The sequence below is a fragment of the Mustela lutreola genome, chromosome 2 (assembly GCF_030435805.1).
Source record: "Mustela lutreola isolate mMusLut2 chromosome 2, mMusLut2.pri, whole genome shotgun sequence".
NCBI lineage: Eukaryota > Metazoa > Chordata > Mammalia > Carnivora > Mustelidae > Mustela > Mustela lutreola.
Genome location: NC_081291.1, coordinates 103282324 through 103295370, shown reverse-complemented (window position 1 = coordinate 103295370; position 13047 = coordinate 103282324). Strand labels below are relative to the sequence as shown.

The window sequence follows — 13047 nt, the reverse complement described above, 5'->3', positions numbered from 1 at the left end:
CTCTAAGTGCTTCAGAGCCTCACAACAGCCCTACAAAGGTATAAGCTGATATTATCTCCATTTTACAGATGAGAAAACTAAGGCACTAAGAAGGTAGGCAACTGGCCAAGGCTACAGACACAGCCACCGGCAGTGTGTGCCTCCCAGCCCCATGCCGCTACCCCTGTCATCCCCCCCACCCTCTAGGCAGAAGGGGGTCTGCACCTTGAATTGGGAATAAGCATTCCCAGAAGCAAGAATACATTCCAACTGTTCCCACGTGGGAGGACGTATGATAGGACAGGCGCAGGGATCTGGATCATCGTCTCCGAATGCCTCCTTCTGGGTACGAACACTGCTCTACCTTCTCCTCACCACCATGCAAACTCAGTAATGTCACGAATAATCAAACATGATACATTAACAAGTAAATGATCACTTTGATAGGTGACGTCAAGACATTTGCAAATAACTTTTGTTTGCATAAAGAGTACTTTCTGGCTTTTAATGCTGCAGGGGCTGTTTAGCGAGGTGGTCCAGACTGGCTCAGGCCCCCACACAGCCAGCTTCGGGATCTTTCCAGACAGGAAGCAGGCTAAGCAGCAGATGGGGCAAACCACCACCTTCTCATGACGGGGGCTGCTGTGTGGCAGCCGACAGCACCGCGATTCTCATAACTGTCTTGAGAAAGAGGGAGACAGACAAACCTCCAGGATTAGCCGAGGACACCTCTGACAGCCTCTAGAAGCCACTGAGCCACAGAACGGGCATTCCTGCTTTCATTGGAGCAGGGGACTGGGACAAAAGTGCCTCTCTCTTCCAGGTCATTCCCGCAGAGCCCAGCTGTAGGTGGCACTGGGACACAAACCTGTCCCCTCCGCTGCTGCCCATCCCCACCTTCCTCAGTCCCTGCATATCTGTCCCTTGTAGGGACAAGGGGTCCACAGTGGCTATGCTGCACCCACCAGGCACACTGACAGTAGAAACTGTAAATGATCATCCAGCTCCCCGGCTGGAGAGCTGCCGAGCTCCTCGCCTGGACAGAACACTCGGGAGCCAAGACATGACCCATGGACGGAACAGTCCCCGATGGCATCCAGCCCAGGGAGCAGCTACGATTCTCAGCTACAACAACATTTTGACCCTTCTCAAATGCGCCAAAAAATGAGGGATACCTATGGGCCTGTGCTCTGACTACAGCCCACTCAGGACTTTATGAACCATAGGGGTGACATGGTTGTCATGAAATTGAAACACAAGAATGTTGTTTTCCAGCTAGAAACATCTCATGCTATCACAACCCATTTGTTACATTCTAAGCCACCAGGTTACAAAGGTTTTTTGTTTTGTTTTGTTTTAGTAAGGGGGTTGTTCGGAACTGAAAATGTGCTTTCCCCAAAGAAACAATTTAGAACAAAGATTCCTTGCAGATTTTCAGGAACAGCCACAAAACCCCATTTAACAGAATGTGCCTGAAGCACACAGAGCACGCACTGCTACTTCTACTCCACTGAACCATCGCCCAGATGGAAAACAGGCAGCCCACCGTCCGCCACCCCGGCCTCTCCCCACACTCACTGTAGGCAATGGCTACCCACAGTGGTGAATGGAGAATGTCTCTTTTGGCTCAGCTTGGGGCTCTGGGCCTTCCTGGGTCACTGACACGCTTGAGAATATAATAAGGCTTCTTTTTCCCTCCTCTAATACTGATGCCAATATAGTCCAAATTTATGTATCACTTCACAGGGATCCAATCCCCTGACTGACTCCCAGATCCCAGGTTAAAAGCCATGGCAGACAAGGCCCAGCTCTGAGGCATTTACTTTCCCGTGGTGGGGGTGGGCAGAAGAGCACAGAGTTGCCCCATGGGAGTTCAGGCTTGGGTTCCCTCTCACACCCATCCAGGTAATGAGATGTTCTCAAGAAGACTCCACTGACATAACATGGAATATGTAAAAATGAACTTTTTTTTTTCTGGTTCTCACTAAAACAAAAGGAATAAGTCATTTTGGGGGGGGGGTTATGGTGGGAATGAAGGGATTCTAGACTCTTAATGGGGATCCCCCTGCCTACCTACCTCCAGGCGGACAGCTCCCTGCAACCCACTCCAAGGTACCAAGCACCCCACTGGCCTCTGCTAGGCTGGCGTTCCCTGTCTGGGGTGCTGGAGGCTCACCTAACATGAAGACAAGTCAAGAAAAGGAAGCTCACTCCTGGTGCTGATCTGTCACCCAAGAATTCAGCCTGCCCCGGAAAGGAGGAAGTGAGTGGCTTAAGTCAGACCCACTCAGCCCAGGAGGCACAAGGGAGAACATCAGGGCAGGCCTAAAAACACCTGGGCTCAAGACTCCAGCTGGCCTCCAAAGAAGGCAGGAGAGGCAGGAAGATGTACCCCTCATCACCCTCTCCCCTAAACAGGAGATAAGTGCTGCAGTCAAGGTGGGCAGTGGGATGGAGTGGGGAGGGTGGACGAAGAAAAGCCGGCCATTGCCCCTGACAGAAAAACTGTGCTTTCTTCCCAAAATATCCCAGTCAATATGGCAGGACCCGTGAAGATGAGAAAATTCACCTTCAAACCTTTATGAGATTCTGGCCCTTTGATGTCACTGCCCAGATGAGGTAGCACATAGACTCCATATCACTGGCCAGCTTCTCTCAGTGGTGGGCCAGAGATACAATCTGAGCTCGAGAACTTGCTCACTGGGACGAAGGGTCTGTCAGACATAGGAGGGAGAGGTAGAAGATATGGCAGGAAACGTCCAGACTCTCTAGCTTGCACTCACGCCTCTCTCCTGAACTTCCAGCTCAGTCTCCCAGGACTCTCCTTAAAATAATGAAAGTACTTGCCCTCTGTCCTGGGCTTCCACACACTTTCTTTGGCAGCACAGTGTGACAGACAAGACAAAGCTCCTTAGAGCCAGAAGTGGTGGCTCTGGGAGATGAAGTGACAAATGTGGGGCCTCCATACGGGATGAAGGTGGAATTTCCGGCTGGAGTTCCCATCACCATGTCCACATGAGCCCACCTTTTCTCCAAAGTTCTCCTGGCCCCCAGAACCCGCTCCTCATCACCACAACCACCGCCCCGATGGACCAGGCATCTCCACACAGTGCCTACCAAGCTCCGGGCCCTGCTCTGAGTCTTCAGTTCATTCCACCCCACCAAACCGCCCATTCCTCTTGCACTCACAAAGTCCTTCTTATGCATACATTTCCACGCCATTTAATTTTGGCCGGCCTTGTGACTGTTCCATTGCTGTCTTCTGATACTTAGGAGCAGCCAGGACATCTTTTCAAGACAAATTAGGTTATACTCCCTCGGCTGTAACTCTGCAATGGCTTCCCGTCACAGGCAGATCAAAATCCAGACCCTACGATGGCCACAGGCCACGCACCATTGGTCTCTCCTACCCACCAGCTGCAGCTCCGGTCTCCTCCCTCCTGTCCTCTGCTCCGCAGCCCGTGGCCTTCTTTCTGTTCTATCAGACCAAGCTCCTTTCCACCTCAGGGCTCGTCACGTACAGTTACCTGGAACACGATCTTTCCCCCAGGTCTGTGCATGGCTGATCACTTCACATCATTCAGGCTTCAGCTCAAATTTCACTTCCACAGAGAATCCTCTGATCAGCTAACCCCAAGGAGCCTCACACATCACGTCTCTTCCAATATCCTGTTCATCTTCTCAACGGTACTCAGAACAGTTGGAGTAACCTGCTTATCTGAACCAGTCCATCCCAACCAGAGTGGAAGCTCCCCACAGGCTTTGCCATCTGTCCGCTCTGTCCTGGTACTGAGGATGACAGTCTGCACGCTTTTTGGATGAATTAACCTCATGGCTGGATGGTTCAGGTTTACACCTGTGTACACAAGGTTTAACTGGGTGAAATTCTTTTGGGGCAAGAGTCCTGCCTGGACATGAACAGTTGCTGATTTGACTAAACACCTCTATCTAGCATCACTGGCAGCCAAGCCCGTCACTAGGCATGTCCCCTCCCTCCCCACCACCACGTGTACACTTCTCCTGCTTCTTACAAGGTCTAGAAAATAGCTCTGGAAATCCATCTATGGATGTTGTTCTACAGCTTCTCATTCATACCCTAAACTAGCCGTGGCTTGTGCTTCCACCATGAATTCCCTCAGCAATCTGAACAAGATAGGAAGGCCAAGCAACAAGCTTCTGTAAAGAAAGTTTATGAGAAGCAGACTGGTCAGGCCCCAAAGAGGAGAAAGGTCTGGCTGCGCAAACATGTCCTCTGCTGGCACCCACCTATTCTGGAGATCCATGGGTCTTGGGTCATGCCAGCCTTGACCCCAGCCCCCAAATCCTGGGCCTGGCCTTCAGGACATCCTGGCAGCGTGGGCTGCGGGATAGCCAGAAGGGGAGGTAAGAAAGCAGGAGCAGGACTCCAGCCCACTGCGTTTTAGTGTTCTGATTGTGATTTGATAGGCCATTAAGTTTTACTGCCGAAGTTCCTTGTTGGGTTTTTATCATCTGTGTAAGTGTGCGGACGCTGATTTTCATGGCCTGGCACAGAGGCTGCACATCAACTCTTTAAGCACACTCCTTTCTGGCTATGGGAATGCTGCCTCCTGTCAATCCCAAGCTTTCCAATTCCCCTGGATTACATTAACTTTAGATACACCTACAACTTTATTACAGACCAGCTATGGAGACTTTCCTGGATCCTGGAACAGGAATTTTCTAGGGAACCAAGATTAATCTGGAAAGCTCTCTTATAGCTGAGCCTCTACAGGAGCCTGGATTTTCCTATCCACATTCCTGCTGCCTTGCCTGGAACCTGGCTGAGGGCCTGTGAGGGAAGTGGGGCTCCTACAGATGCCAGCAGAAACACTCATGTTCTAACATTGTGATGAGCACCCCCAGAGACCTCAGGGCTCTTCTAAGGCTTCCAGCTGTCTACACAACAAAGCTGACTCGTAGATACTCACAGATACTCTGGGGCAGACTCACACACTGACGGATGTTTCCATCCATCATGTGGCCCTCTTCGTGTGCAAAAACAGAGTGGGGTTTTTTTTTCTTCCTTTGTATTAGTGGAAAATATAGATAACAGGCTTTTAGATTTTTTCATCTAGGCTTCTATCCTAAGGAAATAATCTGACATGTGGACAAATATTTATGCATAAAACTGTTCTCTGCTGTGTGATTTATAATGCAGAAATACGGTAAACAACTCGAACCTTCAACATTATGGAGCTGGTTAAGTAATTTATGGTGCCATTATACAATGGAATATTATGTGACCACAAAAAGCATGTACAGAAAAGCATTTTTAATAACATAAGAAAATATAAGAAAATCTTAAGAAAAATGTAAGAGAAAAACATGCATGGGGAAAAAAGGACTTAGAGAAATAAAATTAAATCCTTTCCTCCCATCTGGCACAACAGAATGAAGAATCCAGATGAATTAAAGAATGAGACAAAAAAAATATTATAACAAAACACAGGGCACTAGTTTTATATCTGAGGGGTGGATTTCCCAAGCAAGCCATGAATCCCAGAGGTCAGGGTGAGGAAAGGCAGTCTTGCAGAAGGCACAAGGGTGCAGGTTTTAACCCTAGTTCTACCTTCTTAGCTAAGTGAACTTTGGCCAGTTTCTCAACATTCTGATGCCTTTCTTTCCTAACCTGTAAACTGGGGATAATCAGAATACCTACTTCATAAGATTTGTTATGAATGTTAAATGAGTTAGTATACGGAAAGTGCTTAAAGGAATGCCTGATCCATAGTAAGTATCCCATAAATATTCTACTTACTCTTTACCACACAAAAGGTAAAACTTTTGTGCAATGAAAGGTACTACCATGAAAGTAAAAACTGGCCATAGACTACAAAGAGAACATTTGGAACACAGAAAAGAGATAAATATTACTACCCATAAGTACAGAGTTCTAGGTCAAGAAGAAAAAGACAACCGAGTAGAAAAATGGGCAAAGAATACAAATAGGTGGTTTGCAGAAATACAGAAGGCTGACCAGCACATGAAAGGACACTTGATTTCCCGGAGGCCGTGGAGCTATGCACAAGTTGCCCTTTTGCCCAGTTTGGCAGGAAGATGAGAGGCTGACAGTGTCCACAGCTGGCAAGGATGCAGGCTCTGTCACACACAGCTGGGGCATGGCCTCTGTGCAGCTCTGTCATACACGGCCAGGGTGCAGGCTCTGTCACAGACAGCCAGTGCACAGGCTCTGTCACACACAGCCAGGCGCAGGCTCTGTCACACACAGCCAGGCACAGGCTCTGTCACACAAAGCCAGGCACAGGCTCTGTCACACACATGGCCAGGGTGCAGGCTCTGTCACACACACAGCCGGGGCGCAGGCTCTGTCACATGCGGCCGGGGAGCAGGCTCTGTCACATACAGCTGGGGAGCAGGCTCTGTCACACACACGGCTGGGGTGCAGGCTCTGTCACACATGGCCAGGGCACACTCTGTCACACACACATCCGGGCACAGGCTCTGTCACACACATGGCCAGGGCGCAGACTGTCACACACGGCCGGGGGTGGTGGAACCTTTCTGGAGGGAAGCTAGCAGTATGTATCGAAGCTCAAGCACACATCCTGCAGCCCAGAACTGCGGTTTCAGGAGTTAGTCATAAATATTTAGAAGTGTTCCCAAATACATATGTTTACAAATGTTCATGGCATTGTTTGAATAAACAAAGGCTGTCGGCAAATGTCTATCAACAGGAAATGATTTAAAATCTGTATCTCAATGGTTAATGCTATTCAAAGATTAAAAAGACTGAGGTAGATTTATACACCAACATCTACATGTATACAAAACAATCTTCACGGCCCACTGCTAAGTGAAAAGAAGGGACAGAACAGAAAGACAGGAAATGATCCTATTTACATAAAGAATAAAAACAAAAACACTGTTATTTAGGTAGAAGCACAGAAGGAGAAGGTCGTACTGACTGGTAGCAGTGGTCTGCTCTGGTCAGGGAGAAGGGTGAGCAGCAAGGGCTTTCACTGTTTCCCCTACAGTCTATGTCTCCCTTGGACTTTGGATGGTCAGTAACAAAAATGCCATTATTATCCTTACATTATTGGTACAATTAAAAATTAAAGTGATAGCACGAAGGAGTTTATGGCATGATGGTTATACAAATCTACACATCAGAAAAATAAGTCAGTTAACTATATGCTAATTGAAAAGCCTTAAAAAATGGGGGAAAAGAAACTAGAAACCAAGTGAAAAATGGTTGCTTCTGGATAATAGGATTATAGCTAGGTTTTGGTTTTTTTTTTCCGATATCATTTATACTTCTCTGTACTTTCTAGATTTTCTACAAAAGTCATATTACTTGAGAATAAGAAGGAAACTAAGAAGCAGAAAATCTGGAGTCTGACAGCAATCTGCCACCAAATCTAAAGGGAAAGCCCAGCAGCCTCCAGCACACATTTCTAAGAAAACATCTGCGGGGGGAGGATGGCATCTGGGTGGCTCAGTTGGTTGAGCATCTGCCTTCGGCTTGGGTCATGATCTTGTGGTCCTGGGATTGAGCCCTACATCAGGCTCCCTGTTCAGCGAGGAGTCTGCCTTTTCCTCTTCCTTTGCTCTCCCCTTGCTCATGCGCTCTCTCTCTCTCTCTCTCAAATAAATAAATAAATAAAACCCTAGAAAGAAGACAGGCTGCTCCTCAGGGACACCCTCCCCAGAAGCCCCCTACGTTCCTTCTGCTGTCCCCACATGAGTGATGCTCGCTCAGGCGGTGTTATTTCAACACTGCAACCTGCTGTGGCCCAACGGAGGTTCTTGGAGAAGGAGGAGCAGGTGGATGTTAGTGCAGCAAAGTAAGCAGGACAAGAAGAGGAGTGAACACGCGTAGTCTGACTTTTCTCCTTCAGGATGCTGCAAAAAGAAACAAAAGGCCCGGGGAGCGGCAGAAGTCTGTGTCCTGCTGCCACACCCTTTGTGGACACTGTGTCCTCTGGGGGATTGCAGAGCTGGGCCTAGTGCTGCAGTCTCCTGCACCCATGCCAGGCTCCACACTGAGGGCCAGATAAAAGAAAGGGGGAAGTGCAGAGTGACGGCGGGCTGCCCCCAGGGCTCTACGTGAGGCCCCGGCTCCGTCCTTGCCCTGTGCAGTGCACACCCTCCTCTCAGAGCCCGCTACTCACAGACTGTCCTCCCAACGAGGCTCAGCCTGATACTGGAAAGCAAGGTCCATGGGGCAAACCCGCTTGTAAATCTCAGCTCCCATCACTCCCACGGTGTGACCTAGGTCAGGACTGGAGCTCATGTGCGTGGAGGGGCCCACCCTGTGCTGGGCCTGTGCTTATTTGCTCAGTGACCACTCAGACATCAGGATGTAGAGGAAGCAGAAGGATCTGTGTGATTTCTAACCTACTCCAGTCAGAATCAGAGGGGAAAGGAGAGAAGGTGATGAGGCTGAGGGGGCAAGTGGCAGGAAAGCTGGAAAAGGGAAAGAAGCAGACCACTGGACTGCTGATGATATCCAACAATGAGGGGCCCGTGTGCCTCTCCTCAAGAACCCAGGAGAGTAGTTCCATAGGTCCCCCATGAAGGTTCTAGGCACGGAACAAAGTAATTTGCCTCTGGAACCTACACATGCCAGGGAGCAGCCACCCGAGGCAGGCAACAGTCAGGTGGAAAGCTGAAGGCCCTTTCTCTTCCTGGCCTTTCAAGAGCAGAACCCAGGAAGAAAGAGACACTGAGCATATACTCTGTGCATAGAAATAACAGTGTAAAGAGGGACTGCGGCTCTCTCTGGGAGTTAGTATCACGAGTGTGAATTTTCTTCTCTATATTTTCCCATATTATCCTGTTATAATATGTACATGCATTCCTCTTTAATTACCAGAAAGTCCTAAGAATAAATTCAGCTTTTCGGTTTGGGCTCTACTATTCCAGTCTGTTGGCATCTTCAAAAATCTTACATGCAATTGTTCAATATTTTAGCTAGTTATCCTTTTTCCAGCTCTAACCTTTGGAGATTTAGAAGTATGCCTTTTTTTTTTTTACATATATAGTTTTAACGAAACTGCTGAATAAAAAACAAGTACCACGCTCCAGCTAGAACGAAGCTAGACTCACAGTCATTCAGCACCAAGAAGGTGGGCCACTCCACCCCTTTTCCCCCATGATAGTCAGGAAAGCACAGACTCGCTTTTGATGAAACAAGGACATGCTAGGAGCCTGGTGGTAGGTATTATGGAGGGCACATATTGCATGGAGCACTGGGTATGGTGCACAAACAATGAATTTTGGTTGGATCACTGAAAAAAAATGAAATTAAAAAACAAAACAGAACAAAGACATGCTAATTCATCAACCCAGTAGGCCTGTCACAAGAAACAAACCAGCGATCCTTTATATAAACTATGGTCTTTTCTGTTGACAGACCCCAGCTTGTTTTTCTAACTCTCCAGCATGGTCTGTTTCTAAACCACTCCTTGTTTGGTCTGAGATGGAAATGTGCCATACTGCTGTGATTTCCAGAATTCACCTTTTATGCACTTGGGAAACTTAGGACAGCATGGCCAGTCTCTGGCCTCCTGATGTCTGTCCTTTTCTCCTGGTTACCCAAACCCCACAAAAGTGGTTCACAACTGCTCTGGATTCCCTGGAGCTCCAGCATGAGCTGCACTGGTAGGCAGCCAAGAGTTCTCTGCTCCCAGCTATCTCCTCCTGGGTTCCGAATCCTCTCGAAACCCACACACAGTCCATCCTTTGCCAGATGACATCCTTTGCGTGCTCTTGGATACGGAGGGACTGTGCAGAGCTAGGACTTAATGGAAGCTTTAACAGGAAGCTTCACTGCATGCTTGTGTCCTGATCCCTGTCCCTGTCAGTCTAGCAGAAATAAACCCACATAGGTGTGTGCACGCATGCACACACACACACGGGGCTAGCCTCCTCAGAGGGTTCCTCCCGAGCAAACACCCACCAACAGAAGCCTCAGACGTCTCTGTTTGCTAAGTTTGAAATCAGAATCCCCTCAACAGGGCTCTGTAAGGAGTGTGGTGGGTTTCAAAATATTTATTAATAACAATGACTGATGGGGAAAACAAAAGCTGCCATTTGGTTACCCGTTCTCTTTCTCTAACTTAGCTCTAAACAACTTCACTGGTTTGTTTCTTGTCCATTAAGCCCTCACTGTGCCCACAAAGGCCCTTGGGTGGGGGAGGGGGGAGCGATGAACAAGATCCTTCTGGTTCAGGGAGGGAAGAGCATGAGTCATGAGGGGAAGAGAAAGGGAGGGACACTACAGACAAGCTCCAGCCCCCAGACCCTGGAGGCATTAGCTCCTACAGTGAGTTGCTCACCACCTAAGACTATAAGAAAGAACACAGACAAAAAATTCCAGTCTATGTGGTACATACTGTTTTTGGATACCACACAGGATTCATCAAAGGGGATACACACTCTTCATGCTCAGATGCATCAACCATGAACCCCTGCTCAAACCACTCGGTACTGTCGGGCTGCAAAGGACAAAGCTCCAAGGGAGGAAGTGAAAACGGCCAGTCACTACCAACCTGCTCTGTGGGGACAGGGACACAGGTGGGCTGATCCCAACTCCACGTACCACATGACTTCCCGCCGGCCTGGCTTCTGCCCCAGCTCTGAGATGGGCCCGAGAACATGTGTCAGCCGCGAGCATACTGTGCTGTGCTCATTAAGGCCTGGGCAGAGCTGGGGGTGAAGTGCTCTTAAGGCCCCATAGTTGCCCTTAATCAGGAGGCTCTCCGAAACTTAGCTTTTGGGGGCAATTTGTCAGTTTTCTAAAAATTCAGAAGGGTCATAAGAAGACTTTACCTCTGGATCTGTTCAAGAATTTGGTACTTCTCAGAAAGAAGGAGCTGGGGAAATCCTGCAGGGAGCGATCTGCTTTCGAATAGCTCCTGACTAACCAAACCCACATGCTACCCCAAGGCAGGGGCGCGCGGAGGGGGTCAGCAGTACTGCACTTGGGGAGCCATGAACAATTTGGGCCATTTCTGTGTGACAGTCTCCTTATCTGTAAAATGGGGCTCTGTAAAATGGGGCTCATCCTCCTGGCCTTGAGGCACTGTGGGTAAGATGAAAGAAGGGGACCCTGCGGGGAGCTGCTTTATCGCCACAGGCTGAAACACTACTGTTAGCACACAGATCCTCACCCCTGTGCTGATGACCACTACATTCCCCGCTGAAGATGCCTCCGTGGACTGGACGGTTATGGCACTGGTCTACAAAGCAGTTATTTCTTGCTCGTTCTTCTTCTTCATAATCCTTCCCTACCATCACTGGGCCAAAGAGCCAGCAAGAAGCTCTGAGAGAAGAGCACACCGCCCCCCCCCCCCCCGCCATGCACCTGTCCCAGGGTTCTGAGGACCCACCTTGCTCACCCATGGGGGTGGGGGATGGGCCCACCTTTCCCAGGACCTCTGCATCCCTGGGCTGGCATCCCTTTGCTTACCTCCACAGGAGCAATCTGCTCCTGCTTAGTAACAAATTACAATCAATTTTCCATTCTCTGTGGGAATGGGGAAGACATTGGCCTAGGAAATTCCTGGACTGCAGGCTTTCCAGCTATTACTGCAAACGCCTTCTACAGCATTCGCACATTTCCCTTCCTTAATCCACTGTGGCTGCTTCAGGCTACGAAACTCTCAGGTTGAAGCGGAAGGAAGGCATTCCAGATGCTGGGGGATCTGAGGCTCTGGCCCTAGCCTCACCAGGCCGTCTTAGCTATTTGGCAAGATTCAGGGCCTGCTGGGGGCTTCAATTTCCCCACCTAGATTCGGGGGGTGATTACTATTCCAGCTGGTATCTCAGGGCCCTTCCAGTCCTAATTCCTCCAATTCTGGGCAATTTGTTTGTATTTCCCAATTTGTGCTGACCTAGAGGAAGCCGCTCAGGCCCTCCAGGTTGAGGCAAGGAGCCCTGTGGCCTGATCAGGGTGCCGGAGCTATTCCGATGGTGACGTGGGGTGGGCTGTGTGAGCTGTGGGGGTGGGGACCTCGCTTGGCACCAGGGCATCCGCACAGGGGAGGCATCCAACAGGCAAGTGCTCACTGGACACACGTCCCAGAGCAGTGCCCGCCCTATGCTCAGGGAGGAGAAGACGTGGCGGGAGGAGCAAGGTTCCACTCACATGGGGCGTGGAACATGACGAGGACAGAGGAGTGTTCCTTCACAAACTGGTCAAAGTCTTCATCGGTCAGGTGATAAACGGAGCCGCCCTCATCTGCCCAGGGAGTCTCGGGGACCTGGGGCTGTGGCGGCTGCGGACTGGAAGACCAAAAACAGGCAGAGCTCAGAGCAAGCCCGGGGCCTGGGCAGCCCTTCCGAAATCCAGCCCCCTGGCCGTAGCCCCCACAGCTCGCATTGCCTGTGGCCAGGGCTCACTGGAAACCCCTCAGGGGAGGAGCAGGGGCTGAGCGATCTGGCCCTGCGCACCTCGCTGTCCCCCCAGAGCCACACGGGGGCTTAGCCGAATGTCTTCTTACAAACAGTGGCTTTTAGCTAGAGCTTCCCAGGCAGTTCAAGAAATCCCCCTGCCTCCCAGGAATCTGGGGGTTTGACAACATCTCAAGCTCTTTCAAACTTCCAGCAAACCCGAAGAGAATAAATAACAACAAAGAGTGACCTTTGGCAAGGCTCACTGTTGTGTTTGGTTTGGTAGCTCCCCACAGGCAAGGGCGGAGAGTGGGGAGAGGAAAGAACGGGTTGCGGGGGGCAGTGGTACGTGCAGTGGTAAGGAGGAAAGAGAGGCCAAGTGTCTGAGAAGGACCAAACCTGGGTCCCGGGTTCTGGGCTGGGAAAGGAGCGGGCTGTCACATGAGTGCTGCAACCTGTTCCCTGACCAGCGTGGGAGAATGGTTATGAGGAGGAAGAGTGGGGGGCCAAGGGGAAGCAAGTTGGGGGCACCCTAGCCTTGACAGCATCTACACCACATCACTAGTCCTTCCCAGAGACCAGGAACAAAGCTATCCAGCTCCCCCAGAGGTAGAGAGCTAGAGCAGAGGAGCCGGGCTTGGAGGTCAGATGCCCACTCTCCACCTGCTGGCTGAAAACCTTGGCAGGGTG

The 13047-nt window shown here is 49.9% G+C and overlaps 1 protein-coding gene across 2 annotated transcripts in view; it reads right to left on the bottom strand.

Annotated features, from left to right (window-relative positions):
• PDIA5 (protein disulfide isomerase family A member 5) overlaps positions 1–13047 on the bottom strand; it is a 91457-nt gene that overhangs the window by 15552 nt on the left and 62858 nt on the right. For both annotated transcript variants that reach the window (XM_059162860.1, XM_059162859.1), the window contains exon 11: positions 12113–12249. In XM_059162860.1, coding sequence (XP_059018843.1) covers positions 12113–12249 — 137 coding nt within the window. The remainder of the gene's footprint in view (positions 1–12112; positions 12250–13047) is intronic.